This window comes from Halictus rubicundus, chromosome 1, assembly GCF_050948215.1.
Source record: "Halictus rubicundus isolate RS-2024b chromosome 1, iyHalRubi1_principal, whole genome shotgun sequence".
NCBI lineage: Eukaryota > Metazoa > Arthropoda > Insecta > Hymenoptera > Halictidae > Halictus > Halictus rubicundus.
In genome coordinates this window covers 23,380,210-23,407,482 of record NC_135149.1, presented here as the reverse complement: position 1 = coordinate 23,407,482, position 27,273 = coordinate 23,380,210, and the positions used below count along the sequence as shown (strand labels likewise).

The 27,273-nt window shown below is 38.2% G+C and overlaps 3 protein-coding genes and 1 long non-coding RNA gene across 5 annotated transcripts in view; 2 read left to right on the top strand and 2 right to left on the bottom strand.

The window, feature by feature from the left end:
- Positions 1 to 3,038, top strand: part of LOC143358451 (uncharacterized) — a 255,773-nt gene extending 252,735 nt beyond the window's left edge. Inside the window, exon 10 of the mRNA XM_076795620.1 lies at positions 666 to 3,038. Coding sequence (XP_076651735.1) covers positions 666 to 761 — 96 coding nt within the window. The 3' untranslated portion in view covers positions 762 to 3,038. The remainder of the gene's footprint in view (positions 1 to 665) is intronic.
- LOC143358529 (uncharacterized) lies at positions 3,035 to 9,367 on the top strand. Its single transcript, XR_013082960.1, has 2 exons — positions 3,035 to 3,797; positions 3,862 to 9,367. It is a non-coding gene; the product is annotated as an uncharacterized LOC143358529 (long non-coding RNA).
- Positions 9,368 to 13,620: 4,253 nt separating this feature from the next.
- LOC143358181 (carboxypeptidase B) lies at positions 13,621 to 22,106 on the bottom strand. Its single transcript, XM_076795137.1, has 8 exons — positions 21,977 to 22,106; positions 21,014 to 21,335; positions 20,210 to 20,509; positions 19,341 to 19,431; positions 15,531 to 15,676; positions 14,760 to 14,816; positions 14,598 to 14,682; positions 13,621 to 13,922 (listed from the first exon to the last, which is right to left on the bottom strand). The coding sequence occupies exons 1-8, from the start codon at positions 22,051 to 22,053 to the stop codon at positions 13,741 to 13,743; spliced, it is 1,260 nt and encodes a 419-aa protein (XP_076651252.1). The 5' UTR covers positions 22,054 to 22,106; the 3' UTR covers positions 13,621 to 13,740.
- A 957-nt stretch (positions 22,107 to 23,063) lies between these two features.
- On the bottom strand, positions 23,064 to 27,255 carry Nbs (nibrin). 2 transcript variants are annotated; one of them, XM_076794865.1, is made up of 9 exons: positions 26,974 to 27,253; positions 26,746 to 26,879; positions 26,523 to 26,683; positions 26,278 to 26,437; positions 25,953 to 26,208; positions 25,735 to 25,872; positions 23,436 to 25,306; positions 23,301 to 23,363; positions 23,064 to 23,229 (listed from the first exon to the last, which is right to left on the bottom strand). In XM_076794865.1, the coding sequence occupies exons 1-9, from the start codon at positions 26,996 to 26,998 to the stop codon at positions 23,149 to 23,151; spliced, it is 2,889 nt and encodes a 962-aa protein (XP_076650980.1). In that variant the 5' UTR covers positions 26,999 to 27,253; the 3' UTR covers positions 23,064 to 23,148. The 2 variants fall into 2 exon arrangements, with proteins under 2 accessions (XP_076650980.1, XP_076650970.1); XM_076794855.1 differs by having other exon boundaries at positions 23,064 to 23,363; positions 26,974 to 27,255.
- Between the last annotated feature and the right edge of the window lie 18 nt (positions 27,256 to 27,273).

Here is a 27,273-nt window from a genome sequence, read left to right as displayed (position 1 = left end):
CGTGCCATTTCGGTTTCGTATTCACCCGGGACAATCGTTGCCAAATGGCTCAGCGAAACCGTTGTATCCGCGTAATCTCCGCGCGTAAACGCGTTATGGCTCTCGCGATTGTCGCGCGCGGTCCTGTCCCCGATACATGCGCGTTCCTAGAACATGGAAAAGTAATTCTGGCGGTTTCGACGACTCTTGTTATTTGTGATCATAAATAATATAAAACACAATAAAAATTTTCTACATTAATTGGAAGAAATTCGAACCGAGTAGAAATTCTTTAACCCTGACAAGAGGATGCTCTTTACAATTTTATAACAATTTTTCTTTACCTACAATTCTTTTTCTTTACTTACAATAACTCTTTACAATTTTCTTTTACATATTTTTTAATTCACCTTAGCGTGAATTTTGATTATGTTAACGTCGTATAACCTCGAGAAAGAAAAAGACAATCGGACGTCCTCGAAGGGTTAACAGGACCTGTTACAAGAACAATATCAAAGACATTTTTGCCCTCATTCTGTCAAATTAGTTTATGACTTTTTCCTGTCAATGCAACGTCGACTATCGGCGACCATAATTGACAGGATCCCATCCCAAGGTCCAGGAACTTCGAAAATAATTATCGAAACGCTGCTCGCTCAACAGATCCAACGTTTTCTCGGTTGCAGGACTCGTCCTTGGAACTCAACTCTGACACGAACTCGAGGGGAAGTTCCGGCCCAGTCATGGCGTTGACTAATGGATCCTTGTCCGCGAAGGAATAAGTCGAGAAAGAATTAGTCATTGGAACACGGTCTCCCCCTCCCCCCTCCCTCCAACCTCCCCGAGAACCCGTGAAACCATTCCCGAACCCCCGAAAAAAAAGCCCTTGTCCGGGGGATTCCTGTACCAACGCCACCAACGAGACATATCGATCTCCTTTAAGGATAACACAACCCGTCTGTATATAGCTTAAATGCCTAACAAATAATTCAGGGTCGTCCCGTGCCAGATCTGGGACCTATTTCGGCGAGTTTAGTATCGACGGATCCCGAACCGTTCCGAGGATTCACGGAACGAGAATGATTTAAAGCGTTTCACCTTTGTTCGAGCTATACTATTTTCCTTTCTCCCACTCTTTCTTTCTCTCTCCCTCCGTTTTTCGCTTTCCTAGCTCGAGCTAGGAGTAAAAGCGTTAACGTTTTGTTGTTGTTGTTGTTTTAGTTCTCGCCATTCAAATGAAAACGATTAATCATTTTCCAGCTGGTTTTCGCCGCCGGTTCCCAGTGTTCGCAGCGGCACGCAGTCATGCAGGACGCGTTCCGGTCTCGTGTTTTCGAAAATTCTTCCCTGCCAAATGCAATGACTTCCGATAACGTTTAAGGAATATACGGCACGAGGATTCTCGTCGGTCGAGATTCCGACCGATCGAACGCTCCGAAAATTACTGGCTACCGGCGGCAGGCTAGAGACCACCGTACATCGAAACCAACGTTTCGTTTCGGGACGGAATCCGTAAAATCGCCGGACAGAAATAAGGAACCGTGTTTCTGTTTGGACTCGCGTGCTCCGGGTCGTTCGAATACCATTTAAACCGCGTGGAAATGGAATATTTAAATTTTGCCGAAATCAGAATACGCGACGGTCTCGCTGATTCAGTGTATCGAATAGACAATTGTCTCCTTGCGGTCTGAGCGATCGTGGAAGGTTCGAATCTGCTTGGATAAAATTCGGTCGTAGGTAAAAATGGCGTTTATGCATATTTAAATACTTCGAGACTGATTGTGCATACAAATTTCCTCTAGATTCGAGCAAAAACATTCAAATTAACTCTTAAACTGAAATAAATACAAATGATAATATCTTTCGAACTAAAATAAAATGCCACCTTCTGTTGTCAATAATTACCCTCCTAGTAAATTATGGTGGCTTGACAAAAGGAGATCACGAAGCAATAATTGTATATCAACCCTTATCTAGTAGTTATATGAAATCGGCGCGACTTGCACCCCCCCCCCCCAAATATAACATGAGGAAGATAAATTTTTCATCATTATGAATTGGGTTTAAACACGCGTAAATTTTGGACCAGCAGATTCCTCACATTAAAATTTGGATTTCTGGCATTTTCTCGCCAAGGTGTACAAAATTATATCGTAAAAAGTTAAAAATGTCTGGGTTGCCAAGGTGAAGTTTAACTTAAAAATGCCGCATAAACGTAAAAAATCTAAACTTTATGAATTGTTCTATTAGAAAGTTCTTTAATTCTTCTCCACCTAACTAATGAGATGATTGGTTGATAATTAAATACGGGTCCCAGAATTCAGTTTCCCAGTTCTCTAATTCGGGGTTCAAAGTGCATTTTTGCCATTTCAAAGCGATCGAGACTATTCAGTTAGATTCGAACCGGCACTCGGGATGTGCTTCTCGTCCTGTGATAGTACCGTAGCCGTGTTTCTTATCAATTTTCGAGGAACCGTGACCCGCACCCGGCACGCCATCTTGGTTCGCGTGAAACACGTTTTCGGGATGGCTCGAGACTGCGATTTGTCCGACTCCTGCTCGTGGCACGGTGGAAGATTTTTAAGTAGACAGCCGCGGAGATTCTTAAGTAGGCTGCAACATTAATGGATTCTTTTTCTAGCGTCGTTGAGAAATAGGTGAAAACCAGGCCGTCCGTTTGTGGTAACGTTTTATGAAAATTGCAGGTAGATTGCCGGGCATGTAGCCGCGGTGCGCGTTTCGCACCGGGAAACGGAAATATCGTTCCCTTGCCGGAAGAACGTTGCTTAATTAATCATCAGCTTTTTCGCGATTTCTTCTTTTAACTTCTAACATCTCGCGCCGACGCGCGATTCTTGCATTTTATTATTAACGTTTCTGTGCAAAAATAGGTCTAATAACCAGGACTTCATTTTCTTTTATAATTATAAATTAATATAGAAAAGGTACCGTCTCGTAACGATTTCAAGAACAAATTATTACAAAGCATATCCTGCCGAGAAAAAATTCAGAAAAACAGTAAAATATATACAAAAAATAGAATATATATAATGTATGAATCACATTTTATTTCTATAAAAAATGGAATAAAAATTGTTAGTATGAAATCGAACAAAACAATTTTCGCGAATATAATCGTTTTCTATGACTGTTTTTCGAGCAACGTTGTTCCAAGGTATTGCAAATTTCTGCTGGAACATGTGTAAATAAATTCGTCACGAATCTCCGGGCAGCAAAAATCGCAATGATCGCCGTTCTGAACGTTAGAAATATTCGCGTAACCCTTAGATTAGCGTAAAGATGGCCGTTTACGTTCTCCGTAAGGATTAATCAACGTTTTAACCGAAACGCTTTGGATCCCTCGATCCTGAGTAAATCCTCCACGGTTTTTTATTAGTGATCGCATCGATACGGAAATTCGCCGAATCGAAGCCGATTTAGCACCGAGCCGACCGCCACCGGTATCATTAAGACACCTCTTTTAATCCGAGTAGTAGCCGAAAACAGTGACAGTGACGGTAACCGATCACGAGACAAAAGGGACGAGAAGTAAAAAGTTACTTGACATCCACGGTAGATCAGATCCATCGTGGCGTATAAATCCGATTTCTCGTAGTTGTATCGTCACACATGCGACAAAATGAAAAATAACCCAAAAAAAAAGAAAGAAAATGGCAAAAAAGAATAAATGCTGAAGGAGAAGAAGTTAATGAAGAAGAAGAAGATGATGATGAAGAAGAAGAAGGGCGACGAAGAAGAGGAAACGGAAAAGAAAAACGTGGACTCTTCCCGTGTTGAACTGCGATTGCGACAAAATGGTTAGCATATCAAACGTGTATTTTTGATGACGTGTGAGTGCGATTTCATTCTTTTTTTCTCCAGCGAATTACGAACGCAGAGGCAAACATCGTCCAACAACAAAAAAAAAATAACACTAGCGTAACTGTTTAAAACGAAAGGAAAACGAGAGAGGACAAAAAAACAGAAGAGTAATAAAATGTACGACGATGAATTATTGATGACGAACGAAGTGCTGAAAACAAAACGCCCGTAATCAATATTGGCTTCGTCTGGCGACGTACGTACTTGAGATCAAACATAGTGATCGAGCTCGGATCGTGCCGCTCGCATACAGCGTTGCACGTTCCGAGCAGCCGCGAGCATATTTCTCGGAGTAACGAATTTAAATGGATGAGTACTTCACACCGTTATTTATTAATTAACTGCATTGCAATGTGCCGTGTTTCCAACGCGGCGAGGATCGGATTAGTGCAACGGATCTCTGAACACTTATCCGGGGAGCTCCGACGCTGAACCTACCGAGAGCTACCGGAAGTCAGAATTTAAGAATGTATTTATCGGAATTTAGAAAGTCCATGGATCTTTATGCAATTTCCATTCTTCATTGTTTATCTTCCTCGAATTGATTTCAGAGAAAAATCTATTTCGTTAATCACATAAATACCTTCTTGTATTTCATTAGTTTGCCATAAGTGCATACAGATCCGCAGCGGTTGAATAAAGAAATTCATTTGTCATGGAACTTCTATAATTTTAATAAATAGTGACAAATCTGAAACCGGTTATTCGACTGGTGTTGGTAGGTTCAGCGTTAAACAGTGCAAGGTCGAAAAATGTATTAAAAAGAAAATGTTAAATGTACAATGATTAGTCACATATATATGCAAAATTTGTTTGCAAGGAACATGATCGTATGCAAGCCTTGGGGCAAATGAAACGTGTACATTTGTATAATAGATGTTAAAACATGTTCACAAACTTACAACAAAAAAATTTATATAAACGTATTACTATCACGTCGCGAGAAAACTCGCGTGAGCTCACCTGACGCGATGTGTTTATACCTTTAGTGTACAGAAATTTTGTTGAGATCATGAGAGACCCCGGTATAACCTCCCGAGAGTTAAGGGTTGAGAATGCCAAAATGTCGGGGGACCGATCTAATCCAAGACGATCGTAATCGTCCTTCGGAAAAGTCATCAAATTCGTTTTTTGGACCTAATAGAGGCCCGTGAAAAAAAAAGTGGCGAGGACAAGTCGGTCGGTAATCCGGGGACGACACGGTTGCACTAATCCGAGCCGGTGCCGCAGCAGCCGAAACTCTTCGAGAACTTCGAGAATAGCCTCGTTTTCTACGGGTCCCCGACGCTCTGACGAGGGATTCGGGATCCGTGCCGCTACTTCCGCCAGTTTTATTTATTCATTTACTCTATAACCGTTCGAACTTCCGTTAGACGCGTTCGTTTGCGACTACGATTGTTCACGAACCCGTTGTGCACGGACCCGCCCCACCGCCTTTCAACCCCTCCCAATGTTCCTCGAAAATTTGCCCCGTTGCATATTCCCGTTTCCGTTTCCGTTCAATTGCACGTAGAAAATTACTCTCCGAGCGCGAAGCATACGGTAGCCGACACCCACACACACATAACCATACGAACGGAATGAGAAAGAGAAAAAACAACAAAGTACACGTTCTATTATAGTTTGATCGCTGCTCCATGCGCTTGACCCCTTCGGCGAGGAGCAGAAATAAGTTATTTTGTGATATCGAAACGGAATCAAATTCGATTATTCTAGGCGCGATATTGTACCGAGTATAATTGATATCCGATCAGTTGCTTCCGTCTCATTGAAGGAATCGTTAGTCGGACGCGGCCGAGTCATCGAACGACGTATTATAACACGCTTTTCGTACGCGTCAAAGGAATTGCGTTGGCTGTGCTGATTAATTCGTGGTCCTCGTGTATTCGTCCATTTTTTGTAGATAATCAATGTACGTTTTAATCTTGCAAATAATTTTCCTACAGGTTCACTTCGTTTTACGGAATGTAGCTTTACTGAATGTAACAATTTAATTAACGAACAATTGGTATCGAAGACAGTGAGAAGAACTATAATCTAGTTTTGGAATTAATCTCTCTGGCATTTCCTCTGTATCGTCGCGCGATTTGGGGACACAGTGGGCGGTCGTCATTGATTCGCCACGCCCCCCTGCCTCGCGATTGGCTGCGCCGCAAGGTGGTGGGGATTCCGTCCGCCTTCTGGGCGGAGCTACGGAAGAAATAGTGCGTTTAGCTCCTTATCGTCGCGCTTTGTTTAACCAACCACGAAAACTGGTCATACAAATGTTAGTTATTGTCCTAAAAACTAATAAATCGGATTTTACAAGACTGCCGAGCATGAGGAAGTGGGGAGAAATTATAGGAATAAATTTTGTCATTAAATTTATAGGATCTCCCACTTTGTCTCGAAAGTTGCGCACTTAAAACCGTCTCTTGCAAATCTAGTGTTGTAAATAATCCGCTTCCTTGTCTACAAGTACGCGGCTTCACTGCAAGAAATAGCTTTGGTAGCAATAAAGTCAATGGTTTCTGACCTTTCGAACTGTTCTAAAACGGGTAACAATTGAATTAACGAACAATTGGTATCTCAGACAGTGAAATGTCCTATAATCTGACTTTTCAGCTTAATAAGTTAATGGCCAAACTGTGAATTCTTAAGCATCATGAAAAGTGTCTGCATCAACGACAGGATACAAACGCTGCACAGACAGTAATTGTTCTGAATTAAACATCATGGTATTTTTAAATTCTTTAAATGATTTTAATTAATTTTGTTATAAATACGTAAAGTCCGCAGTGTAATACATGTACTGCACTTAGGTAGGAGGAGGTAGGATGAACATTTAACGTAACGTTTTCATGTTTAATGCAGATTGACAAGTGGTAGCGCACGTGTTAGGCTCCAGAACACTTTCTCCATTGAATTATAAAACGAATACTCGGTGGAATACATTGTTTATAGAGCAACGTGGTATTCCGTAGCGCTTTATATTTTTATCATCCAGTTGCAGGAGGTTGTACTAAACTGGGATTAACAATTGCAATTGAGTTATTACGAGGGCCACGAATTAGTTATGCAGCTAATGGATTATCATTGAACGTCGTGAACTGTTTCCGCTCTTATCCGACACTCGTCTGGACCCGCCAGATATAAAGCATGAATAGTTCGTAATACTCGCGTGCCGCGAGTGCTTGAAAAACGCTTCGACTCGATTCGCGAAGATCAATGATAATTAGGCGGTGGAAGAGAACGGAGGACTAGGGCTGCTAATATCCGAGTTCAGACAGTTTACAATTCTCTCTCTATCTCTCTCTCTCTATCTCTCTCTCTCTCTCTCTCTCTCTCTCTCTCAATCTATCTCTCTTTCTATCTCCCTATCCCTCTTCTATGCACAGGGTAATCTACGACAGAGAAAGAAAAATAACAAAAATGGATGAACGATTCCAAGACAACGAATAACAGGAAAACGTTTAATGGAACGTTCAGCAAAGAACTTTCTTCGTCCATTTTCGCGAGCTGTAAACACCATCGAACTTCTCGATCCTCGTTTCGTTCAAGTACCCTTCGTGAATAGTCTGTAACAACGTGTGCGAATTTCGTTAGGAGCGATGTGTGGATAATAGAGATTGTCGCTGACAATTTGTTCCGTACCTTGAAGCGACAAAATTGTTGAAATATTTTCTTCATGTATCAAGCGAGAATTTCACGAGGAAGAAATTAGAGTCGCGTGAAGATCGAATTTCGTAAGTGCTGCTATCTGTTTATGGCACCGTAGTACCGCGCGAATGTTATTTGGATAATTTGCTTTTCGTTTTATCCGCGACAGTTTTTTGCGGCTTCAAGGTGCGAAGAACCCGGTTCGTAAGAAGTACCATAAACGATTTTCATATTTCTATGTTATAAGAGACACAGCTTTACAGGATCCCATGGTAACGGATACGAGATTCGTCGTATAACAGTCTCGCTAACGTATTTATTATTGTAGCCGTGTATTATTTACATAAATTATTATGTGCGTCTATTATTGTAATATTATAATATCATTGTTATAACCGAGGCGAGATGATCTAGGCAGACCGTGCGAGCGTGACGATGGATCGAAATCGATTCAACGGGGGCGGTACACGCCAGTGTACCATAAATGTTTACGCCAATTTTCCTGGGTTCATTTGTATAAACATGAATCGAATGTGTTTATTATGTTAATAAAGTGTTCCCTCCCTACGAGCGTGTTCTGCCGATCTGATTAATCGCGTTATCACTCTCACCGCATCGCCGAGTTTGCAAACTATACTGTATCGAGTTGAGAAGTTGACTATTGCAAAGAAATGCGGGTTTAATTCGTTACACGACGTTTCCTCTGAATCGTCGCGCGATTTGGAGACATAGTGGGCGGTCGTTATTGATTGGGCACGCCCCCCTGCCTCGCGATTGGTAGTGCCGCGAGGTGGTGGGGGTTCTGTCCGCCTCCTGGGCGGAGCTACGGAAGAAATAGTGCGTTCAGCTCTCTATCGTCCCGCTTTCTCTAATGCAATCACAAAAACTAAGTGTACGCATTCTAATTATTACACTGAATGCTAATAAATCGGATTCTACAAAACTACCGAGGGAGTGGGGACAAGCCAGAGGAAAGAGTTGAACTATTAAATGTTTGATAATTTATGTTGTCTTAGTCACGAATGGGCTCAGATGAAGTGAAAACTTGATTTTCATTCTGTCTGGCCCACGAAGGCCCCAGTTTTGTACATAGTCAAACATACTTGTGCTTGTGGTGAGAAGTAGATTATGCGAACATGATGCGGAGAACCATCGCTTCTCTCTAAATGTATAGTAACGAGCAAAGTTGTTGTAGGAAGGGAATACTATTCTTCGTTGATAAGTTGGCCGACTAGGTCATTAGAAAATTCCCATGAGACACGTAATGACTTTCCAGCCAGAGATTAACATTCTACACGGTTGCACTGATCTAGATTAAAAATCAACATTGAATTCTACAAAATTTTGTTCGATTAATTTAGTATATTCCATAGCCTTGTCTCAAGAAACATGAAGATGGAAAATACTACAGAACAAAAGTATGTAAATTTATTTTACTTCGTTGTAAATCTGAGGACTTTCAATTAGAAAATTGCAAAATAGTTTCGTGTGTCATGGGATCGGTTAATAGCCAATTCGTTGAGCAATTTTCAAGCTACTGTTTTTCAAATATGAATGCGCGAATACACGCAGTGCAGCATCACCGATACCACTTGCGTGTGTTTCCATCATTGTTTATTATTGTTTGAACGCGCGCGTGTTCGCGTGTGTTTTTAAGATACAAACGGTAGTGTCTGTTTGAAGACGTGAGTGTTTGTACGAGTCCGAGACAACAGGACCTCCAGCACGATTCCGTCAATAATTGAGCTAAGCGTAATTCGGAGTACAATATTTGCGGATAATTTCGGCAGCCCTAGAACGATTGTAATTAAATCATTGATCTCTCCTCTTCAATGGAATTTTCAATATAACGTACCTATACCTTTTACGTTTCTGCGTGTGTGAAAACCCTTCCCCGACCGACCTCGGCCGTCGACCTTCCCAAATCATATCAAAACGGCAACTTATTTGCAACAAAGGTAAATTCGTCGAAATTCGTAGAGAATAATCTAAATCTTTAAACAATTGCTTTAAAACAATACTCCACTTAAGAGTTGAATTTTTATTTGACACACAATCCAGACACGATACTAAACTCAAAAAATCATAAAACATTGCTGGACTGTGGATTTTATGCATTTACAGGTAAAAATGGTTGAGCGAAAGACAAAATTACTGATTAAACTTGCTGAACTAAGAAATAATTTACCATTTCTTACAGTCGACTTGGAAAATTTTTTCATTAAAATCCACAGTCTAAAGTACCCACGATTACTCAGAGGGTGAACAAAAATCGGAATTAATTAGTAACGATTAGGTTCGATTTTATGATTCTCTTGATCGGAATTGAATTGATTTATTATCGATCAGTCGTCGTTGCATGAGACTTTGCTTCAAAAGACCTGATCCCGAGTTGAGTCCAATCGTTCTTCGAGCATCTTCCGCATGTTTAAGTAACATGATCGGGACTGCGGTTTACCGAAAGTTCGAGAGATCCACGAAGAAATCACGGTCAGATAAGCGTGGGTGGAATCTTATTTGACGGAGAGCTACGTTACCGTGCCCTCGGCGGTGTATAGATTAAGCTAATCATTTACTAAACAGTATATCTTCCGAGTGGTCTGTATAGTTTATCCGTATCGCGGTGTATGTTCGTGAAATAACGAGCTATTGGGGGAAGAGAATCGGAAAAGAAATGGAAAGGAAACGAGAGATTACGAAACGACAGATCGATCGAGGCGTTCTCGAAACAGACCGGAAACCCTCGACCTTTACTTCCGGGTTTTACTTCCTACGTTCATTCTTCCTACGAGAGAGGATACATTTGTCTATGTTAAGTTACGATTAGATCCTAGCAACGAGAGTTATTTGTTCTATATAGTCCTATGAATAAACTATACAAATAATATATATATTATTATATATGTATATTATTATAAATCAGATCTATATGTATATTTATATGTACAGAGTGCCTCATTTGAAGATTTACATGAAATTATTTCCACACCGCAGCTTGTTTCATAAAGTGTTTCTTGATCTCACGGTGATCACTAGACTGAAAATCTTTATGCATCTTTATGCAAAATTAGTAGAACAAATACAAAACAATAAAGACGTTTAAAAAATATTAAAAACACATTACAGTGATTTCTCTATATATGTCGCCAAGGCCTGGATGATAAACGTCGCGGAATTATCCCCACATATATCGAGAATTCACTGTATTTCCAACTCATCATAGTAATAAATATCCTCGGATGACCTCGAACGACCTTGAATAACCTACAAAAATCATAATTGATTACGTATGATAATAACAACCCCAAATTATAATAACCCCGATTATAGGTTAATAAATTCATCATGGAACGAGCAACCCATCAACCTAAATAAAAACATACCATATAAAAACGAAACAAAAATCATCTTGAAAGAAAGTATATGTTCGCCTACAGAAGATTTGTATTTTTTTTTTGTTTGACAACATTTTTTGAAACGAGCTATACTTTGGAAAATAATTTCACGCGAGACATCGACTGGGATACACTGTGTATATAGATATGAGTATATGTATATGGACAATGTTTTATGGATCACTATCATCAGAATAAAGTAGATTATGTCTTTTAATCGGCTCGGTGATTGATTGCTGATGGCTCCGTGTCTGCGTGTGAATTCCGAGAATGAGAGAAATTCATTGTTTCGAGACATTTAGTACGATGTGCCTTCGATTGCGTTACGGACTGGGAATGGATAAAGAGAAACGTTTGTAACCGTAGCCGTACCCAATTGTTGTTCTTGTTTTATAATCGAGGTTTATGTGTTTATGTGATTGAGAACGTTCGCCGTAGAGATTGTCTTTTTGATTTCGAACGTGTGCCACGGGAGAATTTCGAAATTCGTTTCGTTTCTGTTCTGTCGCAGAATTTTATATTTATTTTAGTTCGTAGACGATGGTAGTATCTTGAATAAACGTATTGTGTACACACGGAATTCGTTTTTAATTCAGTTCTAATTGTAAGTTGCTGGGAACGTTGGGAATGATTTTAGTTCCCATCGAAATTCCTGAGAAGATGTATTTATTTGCTGCTCTTTTCCGAATGGATATATTCAAAATTTTACACAGCTGGAATGGATTTTGGAATCTACGTTGAAGTAAATGTGTATTTGTACCTCTAGGTGAGTATGAGGTATCGATATCAGTTCTTAAACGATCTAATAAATTATTGGAAGAAAAATAATTGAAAATTTATTTCCCCCTTTCATCGACTTCCCTTTGCAATTATTTCAGAACATATTTTATTGAATCCGGAAATATAATACGAGTATCTGCATAGTCAATAGTGAAGAAAAGAAGAGCGTATTAAGATTCCTTCAAAAATTTATTTCATTTTTTAAGAGATAAACACTTTGGAATGAAAAAAAAGCGGTATTGAAAAAATCATAAGACACGTTAACTTCTTAGACCTTCAAGACAATCTAATCGAAGACTGAAGTTAGATAACTGTTCTATAATCCAAACACGTTTCACTGATCAGTTCGGATAACGGAGGTTCCACAATATCGCGAATTAAACGCGTAAATATGACCCTAAGTGCGTCGTGTTTGGAATCATTTTAATCGGGGGAGTGTCACGAGTATATTGGTGAAAGATTCATAAAGGAATCGTTAGAAATAAAAGAGTTTTACCACTAAATCAGCATCATCTTACCGATAGTGAATAGATGTTTCCTTCATTACGCTACGCTTTCTGCATTCAACGCTAGTAGCAATGAATAGTGTCGGCACACGATACACTGTTTACTCGATTCGTGTCCACAACACAGGTCCAGCCATGGACATATATCGGCCAGGAGATACTATTCTTTGATCCACGCGACCTCACATTCCTCGATGATCGAGGTCTCTCGAGCTTCTTGGCCCCTCACGGGGCATACCCGCGACTTTTATCGGCTATGGATTTGGGACATATATAGAGTAAACACTGTATTAGTGCGATTTCAGTCCCAACAATGTTCACGTATAATATCGTGCCATTAGTGTGCCCACCGAAGTAGGAAGGAAAAGCAGGAAGCAGTTCAACCATCACGGAAAGAGCCCTGTGTGACCGTGCTAACTGCCGTGCGACGCAGACAAGGGGCTGCTTATGAAAAAGGGGATAAACCGGAGGTTTCTTGCGTCACCAAAGGCGTGCAGCAGCCTCTGTCACCTTAGTCAACGGTTTCAAGGAATGCTTAGAGACCCCTGCATTCCCAACACACAGAGAGAGAGAGAGAGAGAGAAACAGAGAGAGAGCAAAAGAGAAAGAGTGGTGTACACGGCGTTGGGGATAGTGGCTCGTTATACAAAAATTTCACGACCCAGTGCCCTCAGCCCCCGTCAAATGAGCTCTCGTCTCTACTCGAGTCCACGGGTAATGAGTCTGTTGTTTCTCCAATTAGACCGAACGCGGACCAACGAGAAATAGGTATAAGCGGAAAGGAACTCGGCGCCGCGACACTCGTGCGGCCACTGCGTGCTAAGTGTTCTACTTCATTCCGACCGAATCCTCGAGCTCTCTCTCCCGGGCTTTCTTTCCCCGGTTTCACCAGCCACTCTCGCTTTCGCGGATATACCGCTACCTAAAAACGAAGGAAAAACCAGAAGTGGTAGACGGCAACGAAGGGCCGCGGGGGCCGAACAATAGCTATTTCGTTTCACGGATGAAGAGCGTCCGCGAAACGGGAAACACGCCGCGCCGCGGCTCGCTTTCGCGAGGAACTTCTTTTTAAGTAAACGTTCGCGAGATACAGCGGCTCCTGCGGTGCTCTTTGTTCCCGAGGACCTTTCAGGTACGGGGTCCTTGGGGATTGGGGACGATCTCGGCGAGCTTTGGTGGATACCGCGGGTATTAACCCTGTAATACACAATTACTTTTAGTACGTCGACAGAGGATTTTCTAATAGACTGTCCAACAACGACAGGAACAATGTAATCGATTTCTTACAGTCTTCTGATATTTTTACTGTTTCGTGTTTCGACTACTCATTTTTGTCTCAAATGCATAACTCGTCACTCTATATCCTAGAATGGCTTTTAGGAATCACGGGATCGATGTGGGAAACGCATGTGCTTGCATGGAAGAACAAGTATAACAAATTTTAAAGAGGGAAGTCAATTGTTTCTTATTTTGTAGACCATCCTATACATCTACCGAATCTCTCAAAGATATTCTATATGTACAAGATGAACAGAATGGCACGTTTAAACCTAAAAAGCTTATTTCGATGTAATGTATTGATGGATCACTTTCATAGCCTCGAATGTTTCAATGCCGACAGCTTTGATCTCGGTAGGAGGCAACAAGAATCCAGAATTTCCACCGGGAAGCTCGTAGGTGTACGAAAGATTGATGCCAGCCTTGCCCAGTGCCCAGTCGTCGCTACCTCCAGCAGCGGGGTCTAATTATCGTGTGAACAGAATATCAATTAACCACGGTGATTATTTCACGGGATCACCCGAAGTGTCCGTTAACGCTAAACCTACCACCGAAAGCACTGAAAGCACTTGTTACCTTACAAAAGGCAAGACAAGATTGAATTTATTTAGATGTACATATTAGAATTTATTAGATGTCAATCATTGAAGTGCTCAGAAGCCAATCAGTGTAAGTTGAAAAATGATAGGCTAAACTTTACTTCAGGAAACCAGAAATTTTTAACTTTTTTTTTTATGGAATCCTGTAGATTTTCGCGAGAATAGTCCGAAAATCCAAGCTTTAACCCTAGGAGATCAGTAGTTCAAAAGTTATGTGCGATTTTTAGTGTTTTTGTGAGAGCACCGCCATATTGGTATGTACTCTGATATCGTCCAATGAGCGAAGCCGCAAGAAAAGTACATACCAACATGTCGGGGCCCTTACCTGTTGAAAACGCTTAAAATCGCTCAACTTTAAACATATATAACTTTTGAACCAGTGTATTCCTAACATCAAAACATGGATTTTCGGTATTTTCTCGGGAAAGTCTACAGTATTACATTTAAAAAAGTTAAAAGTTTCTGGTTTCCTGAGGTAAAGGTTAACCAAATTATGTATTAACTTGTGTTTGTTATTGAAAAAATAGATCGATACTTACAAAGATGATTAGCAGAGGTACCATAAGTGTACTTAGTCCTACGAGAGGTGGCGATGGCAGCTGCACTCTTGCTCGCAAGATTTCTCTGTAGCATCGAAACAAGTTAGAATCACAGGTACAGGAAATAAAACAGAGAATTTCATCGTGAAACTGTTAACTTACCAATTCCGGTTCGTTGGCTGGGACTTTAGAGGTGTATCCCCAAGGGTACAGGATATACTGAAAAAAAAATAATATTCTCAATTTTTCACTGAGAGCGATAAAAAGAAAGGGTAGATAAGTGCGTGGAAAAAGAACGCGCAACGTGCAACAACGATTCGAGGCTGCGATTGTCCCAGGTTATTTTCATGGTGCGACGGAATTCGTAATTCTCCGGTACCCCCCCCCCCCCCTCCCAAGTGTGTTTAGGAATTTTTCGAGTTTACGCTTGCAAAAGCCTCCCACGCGCGACACGTGACCCGCAAACGAAATCGGCAAACTAGAAACGCTGCATTCGGAACAATTAAAAGCTTGCATTACCGCTCGGAACTTTAAACAAACAATGAAAATACCACGGAAAGCTTTCAAGAAATTAGTCAAGCATCGCTTGTATCGGGTAACGCGAAAAGTTCCAAAGCTTTTTGTGTTTTCAACTAACAGCGGCACTACTCGCAAGATGGCAGAAAATTGTCTACGGAGAATAATGCTTATTTGACTACTTTTCGTTAAATGTTAACCTTTAAGAGGGTAGTTCACCTCTGAATATTACTCTTATCCACTGTCCAGCAAACTCCGTTTCAAATCATAATTATTACAACATTTTGCAAGTGAAACGGTCTTGCAGAATAATCAACTGAGGATTAATGTGAAAGTTTCGAATAAAGACTCTAATGAACACTGGGAAAAAGTGTAAAATTTTCTTTAACTAATAGTGCAAAGAATGTTGATATTTACCTGGCCATAAGAGTGGAAAGTGACGTAGGCTTTGATGTTCTGTTTGCGTGCATTGATGAAGTCTCTCATGTTTCGCATTTCCGGTTCAGAGAACGCCTTCGGCCCGGCATAAGTATCACTGCATGGGTTGGAGGATGCACCAGCAACTGCAAACAATTTGTTACCATATATTTATATAAAATCAAAACTTACTATTATACTTAATATAAACTGTTAAATCTCGGACTCCTACGACATCTAGGCCTATGCCGGAGTTATTGAAAGAAGAAATACAGTTCTGTGCAACTCCTGATTTTTGCAATTGATGCAGACAATTTTTATTCAGTATAAAAATCGCATTAATATAAAAATTATTATTGGGTAATACGCGATTTGTCACAAAATAAATGTCAGAAACGACGGGAAATCAAAGCAGTGATAATCAATCAATGAAATAATACAGAAAATCGAAGAGATAGGAATGGAAAGAGAAAGAAAAATGCAAATGTACAAACACGCAAAGAATGAAAGAAGACTAACAGTAATTACTAATAAAGCGTCCAAATAAATTTTTTCCGCGACTTCTCCACCTCGTCAATTTGCGGGATAAACAAACCAAAGTCATTTTCATACATTTCGCAAGAGGTGTCCTAATCCGACGAACGAAATGAAACATTCTGCTGCGCGCAACGATAGAATAAAATTTGAAATTATTTTCTCATAACGTCTCGCCAAACGAGAAACAAATGCATTTAGACGATGTTCATTTCCAAAAACTCAATTTACCGCGCGCGCTCTGTCATAATAACAAAGAGGGGGGTAACGAGCAAAAAAACAGGTTTTAATTGAAAAATACGGTGCCGCGGATATTCAAATATATCTCGAAGAAGCGCGATTTATTTCTGATCCATATTCATACACGACGGGTCTATTGACATTTGTCAGACGCTAAGGAAAATTTTTTTTCTCCGCAGCTCAGAGATTTTCTTTTCTCAAACTCCGCACGACTTTCTGAAGTATTAATCAAATATCGGACTTTCCCGCGGGAATAAAAGTGGTAGAAATATCGTGGGAGAAGACAATACTAATCTTCCCGGGGATCTGGGGGAGGGGGAACCAGCCCCGAGGTAATACAGTGAAAATTTTTAGTACATGCGTCGAATTTTCTCGCGGGCCGCAATGTAATACGGGAAAGTGCTCCCGCGAATTTCTCGCAGCCGGCAACTTTCAAATGGCATGTCGAATTAGGGATCTCAATTTAGAGAGTCTCTGCAACTGCGCCTCGCGGTTGTGTTCGCCCTGTTCCACTGAATTTATTTGCTTCAAATTTCGTAAATGAAAAAAAAAAGGAAAAAAATAAACCCGCGACGCCGCTCCCGGGAAAATTCATCGAGTGGTTCGAATTAGAAAATCATTAGCGGCCGCGCTATTCTTTTTCGAGTTGTGTCAATTTTGGAAAAAATTAGAGATTGTCTTCGGAGAACTTGCGGAGAATTTATTCGATAGAATTATTTCCTTGTATCGTGATAAAAATGGCTGGAAATCTAAATAAACACGTTCGTGTTATCTTTATAGGCCACCATAAACTAGTCACGTTCGTTGCTCCATAAATCTAGTGTTAATAACAGACTGCGGATTTTTATGCAAAATAAAAATGTTTCGTGTCGATCGTAAATAATGGAAGCTAGATGAGAGTGTATTTATTCTTTGAATAATTGTAACACGTTCGGAATAACGTCAGAATATTGTTTAATTCTTCTAATGTCTTCACGTGTTTGTTTTATTACTCGTCTATTTTTACTTTAAGCGCATAAACTCCGCAATCTAGTTAAATAACTATGTGCGAGACGCGTAAAATTCTTTCGATAAATAATAAATATAAATTCTTTTCTTCGGAGGGGAGAAACAAACGAGTTCTAATTATCGTAAGGTAAGGGACCCAATTACTGTGCCTACATTAATTATATTTATTTTCGAAGCAAAAAAAAAAGAAAAAGAAACTAAGCGAAAATAAGTATAATTAATATTATCACAGTAATCCCTAGCCGCGAAGAAAATCATACGGCAAGGGGTTGAAACAAGGAATTTGAGCATTCGTACGGAGAGAAAATTTTTGTTTCGGGGAGCTTTTATGAACAATGAAATGGAGGAACGCGCGGCCGAGTACGGGAACAACACAACCCTTTGCGTAACTGGACACTTAAAGCCGGATCTCCGCGGAGATAATTCTCCGTTCTAAAGCCCGTGAAAACAGTTGAACGTAAACGAAAGGTGAAATTGTCATCGCGATGTCGAGAGGCCGCCGCCGACATCCGTAACGCCGGCAAATGACTCCGGGAGTTCTCAAAAGTCAGTGTGTTAAAGCCCGAATGAAGAGACCCGCCGCGCCGCGCCGGAGTAACAACCACCGGCGGGTAACGAGCAAGTTTTTATCACGCTCAATCATAACTTCAATGAAAACGCCGCGGCAATTGCTCTCCAAAGAAAAGTTAGAGTGCAATAGTCGAGTTTAACCGTGACACAGTACTCTTCATGGAACACGAGGAACGAGTGGGGGAGGGGAGGTGGGCAGATGCGCACCGACTAACGACGTGTTCTCCTTTCTCGTTCAATTATTTGCGATAGAAAAGTTCGATTGCCTTTCGACGAACATCGTTGCCGTTTCAATCAACTCGAGCGAAATCAATTCGCCGCAAATAACATTAATAATAATGCCGGGCGACACCGTAATCGAACGACAACGATACGATAACCGAAAATTCAAATGTTTCTCGTAGATTTCTACGATCTAATTGCGGTGATTAAATACTTTTTTTTTAAGAAATATGTACTTGCATTTGGCGACGTTAAAATGAAATAGTCATTACACAAATGTGCATACATTTGTCAACGTTGAATTAGCATGTTGGTTTCTATTTATAAAAATATTCTTCTTTTGGCTTCTATAAGTCGATATAATAAAATGAGAATTTATATAAAGATCTACGATTTATTAATTAACCTTCCCCTTTGTCATTTTCGCAAAATTGCTTCAACAAATAATTCGTTTCATAGCATTTTTCAATAAAGAATATTGTTAACTTTCTAAATAAATAAATATTAAATATATTAACTTCTTTATAAGAAAATTGACATTATTTGATAAAAAGAAATAAATAAAAATGTTTAATGTTTTTTTTTATTTTTCTAATTTGGCTATTTCCTTGTAGCAGTTATCGACTTTTTCCTGAATACATGCGATTGGTATCGACATGAAATGCCGAACTAGAAAAAAGTTGATAACACTCCCGATATCATTCTGCAATATCTCGTTGTTAACAAACAAAGTATTTCATCCAATAAAATGATTCGATCAATTTCGACAATCAGCACGATTGCACGATTTTACAAGAGAACAAATGCACCATGAATCACGTTAATAAAATATCACTGCCGCAATCAAATCACTTCCGCGTGATTTCAAAACGTGCTTCCAAAAATAACATTTTGTTATTTGTATATGTATATACACTTTCATATATCACGATCAATTTGTTTCTCGTTGTTTAATATTGATTCTCGAGCGATTAAACAGTAGATACGTCGATGGTATCGCCGACTTATCAGCGATCTCGATATTTGATTGATGTGCACCGTAATCTCCACGAGGAAATATTAATTTGTCTTTTTAATAGAAGTCCTCGTCGCTCTCGAGTTTGATCGGCCACGATAAAGACGTGCAATAAAGTAATTATACGTGGACAGTTTTTAATCGATCGATTCGCGAGAGATATTAGATTGTAGCTGTCATTTTCTTGTTTGAAAAAGTTTTTTGTTAAATTGTCTACTCACCCATCCATCCCATATCGTAGTTTCTGTTGCCATCGGTACCGCGGCAGGTTGTTCCGCGGTTCGGAGACCTTGTCTTTCTCCAGAGACGGTTCTGCAATGAAATTATTGTTGCAATTTAGTCAAACAAACATAAATATATCCGAGAAAATGAAAAAGGAAATATTTGCAATATTTATGTATCTTTTCCCGGTATCAACTCACTTTCATTGAAACGAACACTACAAGATAAATAATTTAAATAAGAAATTGAGATTATGTTAAGATTAAAATTAAATTCTATGAGTCATTTATTTTACATAAAACCTAAAAATATTTTAATACTGAAATTAAATAATCTGGTTAATTTATCTGCGTAGTCGTCAAGTTTCATTAATCTTTTTTTGGTTGCATTGGCTTGGTTTGAAAGTAGAATAAAATATTGCAAGATAAATGTAAATTGTTTGTTCTTATTTTATAAATCAATTTTCTAACCCTCGGGGTTTTCTAGTCCTCCTTAAAAGTTTAACAATATTTAAAAAATCTTGTTTAACAACAGCAAGTAAAGTCTTCAATGTACGCGTGTGACCGAGACATCACTTAATAAGGAGATTTCCAATAATCTAATCAAATAATTCGCTGTTCACCCGTTTCATTTTGTAAATCAATCTTTAAACCCTCAGAATTTTCTGCTGATTGTTAAAAGTTCGATAATATTAAATTAATCTTGTTTAATAGCAATAAATAAGGTGTTCATCTCCTAGCGAACAAAATGTATTTCTACAAAAGGTGAAACAACGCGGAAGGAAATATTTTACTAGTAATTGTTTTTAACGGTGACTAAGGGTTTCTATGGCAATGGTGAATTGAAATGACAAGTAAAATATAATTACCGAAGTAGAACTGTGCGTGAATGCATAGCCATCAGGGTTCAGTACCGGAAGAACGTACCAATCGACGGTTTTCAGAAGATTTTTATTCGCCACCAACTGATCTACTATGTAGAGCGACGTCACTGGAGCGATCCATTCTCTAGCATGAATACCGGCGTCGATAAAAATGGCACGCTTATTATTACCACCAGTTGACAGCTTTAGAACTTTCATTTGCCGTCCCTCATAGGACGCTCCTATGTTGATTAACGAAGCCACGTCACCGTGGCTTTGTACTATGTAGTTCAGATACTGATCCACCTAACGGAACATCACATGTTATTTTCTGCACTATCATTTTTATATTAACTAGAAAGTTCAATCGCTTCTCCGAGCATAATAGCATCCCACCCAACAAAGCATACACGCCGTTTAAAATTTAAAAATAAACGATGTAACAAACATTAAAACTATGTAATATTCTTTTCGAACATAACCGATCCATTTTAAGGAATAAAAATCATATCATGAACTGTCCATAATAATGAAAATAGTCAAATAGAACAGGAATGATTAAATTTAATTTTGCGTTTTTCTTTTCTATTGATGGTATTATTTGCAAGATTAAATACTAAAACAACACTTTTAATAGAATAAACAACGCATAATATTTCAATTCAAAATTCCTGATAGTTTCAAACGTGGACTCCTCGTTAGCTTAAAGGAAGATAATTTTTCTAAACGATGTATGAATGAGAAATAAATTGGAGTTCTATTCTCAAGAGAAATTAAGCCGCCCCGTTGCGCAAGTAAGTTGTTACGTACTTCGTTGTTATTAGGGTAGTAAGTGAAAGACAATTTTCCAGAAGGAGCACGGTTTTGCGGAAGAAGCGACTGCAGTCTGCGCTCAATTTGTTGATTGATGTATTCCTCGGTGACTGCTTCTCGAACATTGTGAACCAGGACCGTGTAGGTCATGTCATTTTCGTCCAAAAGACTTTTAAAACCGTCTACTTTGTCCGCCGTCACCAACACGTCGACGACGCTCTCGGTCATTCGGAGAAAATCGAAACCAGAAACATCCACGAAATTTTTCAATAACATAAGCTGCTCCGGCGTACTCACGGAAATAGAGAGGCTTTGCATCCTGTCAATTTCAGTAGATTAAATTTTCATCTAGAGCCACTGCTGATCAATAGGCGGATCGTGGCTTTTGCTCGTACGAGAGAGAAACTTGTTTGCCAAATTAAATATGTCGAATTCGTTTCAAGCAACTATCATTTACATAGCGAAATTTCATAATTGTAAAATTATATGTCATATTTCTAAAATTTCAGTTCAAATTGCTAAATATAGGAAATGAATAACCGATCAGTAATTGTTTAATGGGAAATGGAGAGGATGCTGATATGCAATATTTATTAAATTGATATCCTACCGATTTAATATTATAGAATAATCGTAGCTAATTTAATTATACAAACACGCTTTCCAAAGATCACGACTTTTAAAAATATAAATTCATTGTGACCGTGAGTATTTTCATAAATATATAAAAATTATGTCAGTCACATCAAAAAATAGAAAAATTATAAACAATAATCAAATAACATTTTCTTTTTAAAGACAAGTTGGATAAATTAAATATTGATAATTAGTGGATTGAATGACGAGAAAATAAGACGTTATTATTTTTAAAACTACAATTTCTTCCTCCTACTCAGAGCCAAGTTGGAAAAATTGAATTCGGATAATTAGTGGATTGAATAGCTAAAAAATAAGACGTACCCCTCTAAGGGTGGCAAAACCTCCTCGTTAGCGGCAAATACAGCCGCGACACAGGCGGCAATCAACAGAATACGCATGATGACGGCGATGATCACTCAGAACTAATCCGACTCATCGTCTCCTCAATTTCTTATATATCGACTCCCGTATCTACATCCATTATTGTGCGCATTTTATTTACGTTTTTCTAAATCCCCCCCAAAATTCCAGACGACCGAGACGATCGCCAGTTCATCATCATCATCGTCGATGATAAGTATCGATTGGAAAATTAACAAAAGTGGCAACGCTCTTATGAAATCGCTGCTAGCACAGATCCAGCAAAGATTACCAGTTGAAAGAGGTTGTTATCGCGCGACAGATAGCTTTGATTGAAACTTCATGAGGAATTATTGATTCATTTTTGATACTTGAGAAAAGATATACCACATCGATCTAGTGCAGTGTGTTGTCGCTAATAATGCTGACACGTCGATATCGCGGCCAATCATGTTCGTAATTAATAACAACGATCTTTACTTAATTACATTGTTCACGCAAAGTGCGTTCCTCCTCGTGATCCCACTTGATGAATGATACTAGCGAATTAATTGATTTGAAGGTTTTCGTGGAAATAATTTAACCATGTTTGTCTAGATTAATCTTTCATAGATGCTATTTCTTTTATTATAATTATCAATTTACAAACGTTCTAAAGTAAGTTTCTGCGACAGATAACAAAAAGAAACATTGTTCATGTTAAAATTTTATTTGCGAAGTCACGTTGTGCCTTACGAATCATTAAATCAAAAGTTTTAAAAGCCTACTGTATTTCAAATATTATAATTTATTTATTTACTTTAAACATTTTCGCTTAAGCTAGTAATAGAATATTTAAATAAGAATAAAAATGACATACGCTTTCTGTTAACAATACTAATCATAGTTATTGTATTGTGTATTCATAATATGTGTATATAATTGTTCTTAAGAATAACTTCGAGAATTGCAAGAACAAAAATGACATAAATGAAAATCGTCTTTCAGATATAATTTCGCATGTCGTATAAATATAGTTATTAGATATCTCGGTTTGTTTATGAAATAATTGATATTATACAAGAATTTGTATAAAACATTGCATGTAACATTCAAGTACAAACACTTAGAACCATTATTGTACAAATGCTCTGTTAGAGATTTTCTACATTGAACATGTTCCATATGTACATGTCGTTCAGAGTTATCCTTTGCTGGGGTATTTTATTATAAACCTGTTAAAAAAATTATTAAAACTTGGTAAAATAGACCGGATTCTAAGATTACTCAATCTTTCAGATAATACCTTCTTAAATTTCTTGAAATTAACACTAGCACGAAGTGAAGAGGACAGATTATTACGGTTTTCCTAAAACATTGAAATAAACATTGTTTATTTGCATTTACACTTCATTTTAAAGACTTGAATTACTAATCTTACAGTTTGTGATGGCTTTACGGTATTCGATGACGTCACAGGAACTTCCGTGACTGAATTGACAGAACAAGATTTTTTCCTAGTGAGCGTCAGAAAATCTTCAACGCTGTCAAACTCGTCAGAAGATTTTTTTCTCTTTCCAGATTTTTTAACAGACTCTCTCTCTATCTGTGACCCCGTTTCTGCCGAATAATTATTATCTGCTCTAGATAAAGGTGTGCAATGCCTATTTACTTCTGGACTTTTAACTCTAACACTATGATTGTGAACCAATTTGGACAATTTCTCTTGACTCAGAATTCTATTGCTTCTTCCTCTTCTCAACAGTATCTCTTCCAATTTATTTTCTTCTTCTTCGTCGTCATCTTCATCATTTATTAGCTCAATTACTTCGTGTGCGGGAGTTCCTTTATTCGCTATCATTGACTCTTTCATGCGACTAATTTCTTGCAAGCTTCTATTTTTATTTCTCACACACTGTGATCTCTGTAGAGAACATTGTGCACCTTTTTCATTATCATCTGATGAATCATTCGTTTGTGGAGTACATTTCAGAGTTCTCTGTGAATTAACTTCTTTTGCCTTCTGCGTAGATTTCTTATTAATTGAAACATCATTATCAGCAGATAAATCACTCGAATCGGGAACGTATTTCACTGTCTTTCGTGAAGATACTTCTTTTTCTCTTTGTGTAGATATTCGTTCAATTGAAATATCACTATGAACAGCACCCCTTGCATTCTGACTTACTTTAGACGTATCAGCTCTTAGTATATCTTGTGTTCGGGTTGAATCATTCGTTTCTGGAATATATTTCATAGCTTTTTGTTCTTCTTTAGCATTTTGCACAAGTCCCCTTTCAACTGAAATCTCGCTATTAGGAGTGCTTTTTGCACCCTGACTCGCTTTTAGTGTACCACTTCTTAGTAAATCTTGTGTATCATATGAATCTTTTGTTTCTGGAATATATTTCGCAGCTTTTTGTACTTCTTTAACATTTTGCATAGGTATCCTTTCGACTGAAATCTCACTATTAGGAGTGCTTTTTGCACCCTGACTCGCTTTTAGTGTACCACTTCTTAGTGAATCTTGTGTATTATATGAATCTTTTGTTTCTGGAATATATTTCGCAGCTTTTTGTACTTCTTTAACATTTTGCATAGGTATCCTTTCGACTGAAATCTCACTATTAGGAGTGCTTTTTGCACCCTGACTCGCTTTTAGTGTACCACTTCTTAGTGAATCTTGTGTATTATATGAATCTTTTGTTTCTGGAATATATTTTGCAGCTTTTTGTACTTCTTTAACATTTTTCACAGGTATCCTTTCAACTGAAATCTCACTATTAGGAGTGCTTTTTGCACCCTGACTCACTTTTAGTGAACTAGTACTTAGTAAATCTTGTACATCATATGAATCTTTTGTTTCTGGAATATATTTCACAGTTGTTTGTACTTCTTTAATCTTTTGCGCAGGTCCCCTTTCAATTGAAACCTCAGTATACTTTCTATCCTGACTCTTTTTTGGCGAACTACTTATCATTCTATTATCTGATTGAGATGCAATGCAATCCGATGCCATAAAATCGCATGATTCGGGAATGACTTTAACGTTCTGCGTCGGATTCCTTATATTGAAGTTCTTTCTTATCGTAACGTTAGAAATTATATTCGGTAGTATTCTCAGATCGTTTGTCAGGTCCTGCGTATCAAGAGCTAGAACTTTGGAGGAGTCAGGTTTTGACTGTGATCGTCTTAACAGTTCCTCAAATCTATATTTTGGATTGCAGTACTTTTCTGTAGAACAATGTAAAATTGCAAGTGGAATGTCAGTCTCCGGTATCATTTTACGTTTACACTCCCGCAATGAATTATCTGTAAATTATTAATTACAGATAAAAAAAATACACAGAGAGCACCTACAACAGACCATCTGAGTAACCCTAAAGTAAACTATTTTCTAATATACTTAAATGGAATGCTATATATTTTTTATATCATAAAGTGTGTGTCAAGACATTCATTCATATACGACATAATGATCTACAAGGTCATACTAGGTCAGAAATGGAAGGAACATTTTAAATATTTACGCCATTGCATTGCTTTCCAAAAAACAGTATTACTTTCTCCTCTTTCATTTCTCTCTAATATTTTCTGCAAGAAAACTGCTAGCTAGTAATAGTGCGAACACCCTGTATTCGTTTTTTATCGCAATTACCAGCATAGTTATTCAGGTGGCCTGGTCTTAGGTAGTTTACTCTGTAGACAAGAACGTACGGAACTATGTAAAAATTGCTTACATATTGTCTCATATTCGGGCAGTGCGCCCTGTGTCGATTGCGTTGTGTCACTCTCAGGGTATTGTAGCACAATAACATTAGGTGCACAGATCTCCTTAATGGTCAGAGGTCTTTTCGAATATAATATTGACTTACCACCTTTAATATATATATATACATATATATTATAAGTAATAAGAAAAAACAAAATTCTTAATATTCAGTCATTTGCTTTTTACCTGCCATGCTAATCATTTTTCCATACAATTTGTACTGGCGTTCGCTGAAGGACACAAATATGAAGCTTCCAAACAGAGTCTTCCTTTTCACATTTACACAGAGGGACACGGACTGTTTGTTGACTAATGACTCGACAATCGGTGGAACAAAATCTGCTGGCTTTGGGAGCTCGTCACCTGTCTCAATAGCTTGTTTCATGGCCTCCCAGAAATTCAGATGTACTATTGGCACTGCGGAAGCCATAGCCCATGTAACCTGAACCAGAGAAAGTTATTAACTACTGGAAGACGATAGGCAAGTATACGAACATCTTTGAGTGAAAACCTTTTCAGTTAAGGCAGCTTTCGACACTGTTAGATGAGTACAAGCACGTGTCCAATTATGAGAAATCATTCCATCAATTTCATCCAATATACCTTGTAGTTTCTGTTTTTCGGCATTGTGGAAGGTGGACACAACAGTTATTAAGGGTACATATACTACACTAAAATATAAATTTAATATATATAGTTTAATATATATATATAAATGTATAGTTAACTAATAATAATCAAAATTTAAAATTTTACGTAAAGACATGTTGCTGTAAACCAAAGCGTATTTTATCTCCATTCTTCAATATAATCCCTGCACTAGTAACTTGCAGTTTTTCTTCTTCATTCACAATAATATATGTACCATACTTAGAGTTGACATCTTTCAGTTCACACTTAGATATGGGTTCATCACACTAAAGTGGTAAAAAGCATTTTAGTAAACATTTAAAATACTGATATGAATTTTTTCAGATACCTTTATTATTTCTATGGGTTTGATGTGTATAAAAGCGTGTACTCTACTGATAGACTCATCGTTTTGCAGAAGAATGTCACACTTCTTTCTACCAAATGTCACTTGTTTGTTTGGCTTCAAATACAGGTGCTTTCCTGAATACAAATAAATGAACATTCAGTGTTATAACTGCATTATTTACTGCATTCTCTTATTTTAATCGTTGCTTGAATAACAACAAATATTTACCTGTTGAAGTTATCAAATACCACATTTTGTTATACTTCAGAATAATTGACAGGTTTCAGAAACAAAAACTTTTTCATTTGGTTGTTACAAAAATGTATCATAATTAGACACACTGTCAAAGATGTCAAACAACCTTATTATTCACGCAGAAGCATATTGACACAGAGTAAGATCCTATAATCTATGACAAAAAATTCAAAAACGTATGAGTCTCGAGTGCCATGTGTCATTGAATAATTAAAATGAAGAACAACGGAACAACCACTGAAATTAGCCTAATGCTACCGCCATCTACATTCA

Bases quoted from the DNA above. Each gene is read 5' to 3' on its own strand.
- Nbs (XM_076794855.1), bottom strand. From the start codon at position 26,998: ATGTGGTATTTGATAACTTCAACAG. The intron at 25,307-25,734 runs GTAAGCAATTTT...AATAATTTACAG, and splicing joins GCCCGAATATGAGACAATAT to ATAATTCATTGCGGGAGTGT. The intron at 23,364-23,435 runs GTAAGATTAGTA...TCAATGTTTTAG, and splicing joins CCGTAAAGCCATCACAAACT to GAAAACCGTAATAATCTGTC.
- LOC143358181 (XM_076795137.1), bottom strand. From the start codon at position 22,053: ATGCGTATTCTGTTGATTGCCGCCTGTGTCGCGGCTGTATTTGCCGCT. The intron at 20,510-21,013 runs GTACGTAACAAC...ATGTTCCGTTAG, and splicing joins ACTACCCTAATAACAACGAA to GTGGATCAGTATCTGAACTA. The intron at 14,817-15,530 runs GTAAATATCAAC...TTTTTTTTTCAG, and splicing joins CTTTCCACTCTTATGGCCAG to TATATCCTGTACCCTTGGGG.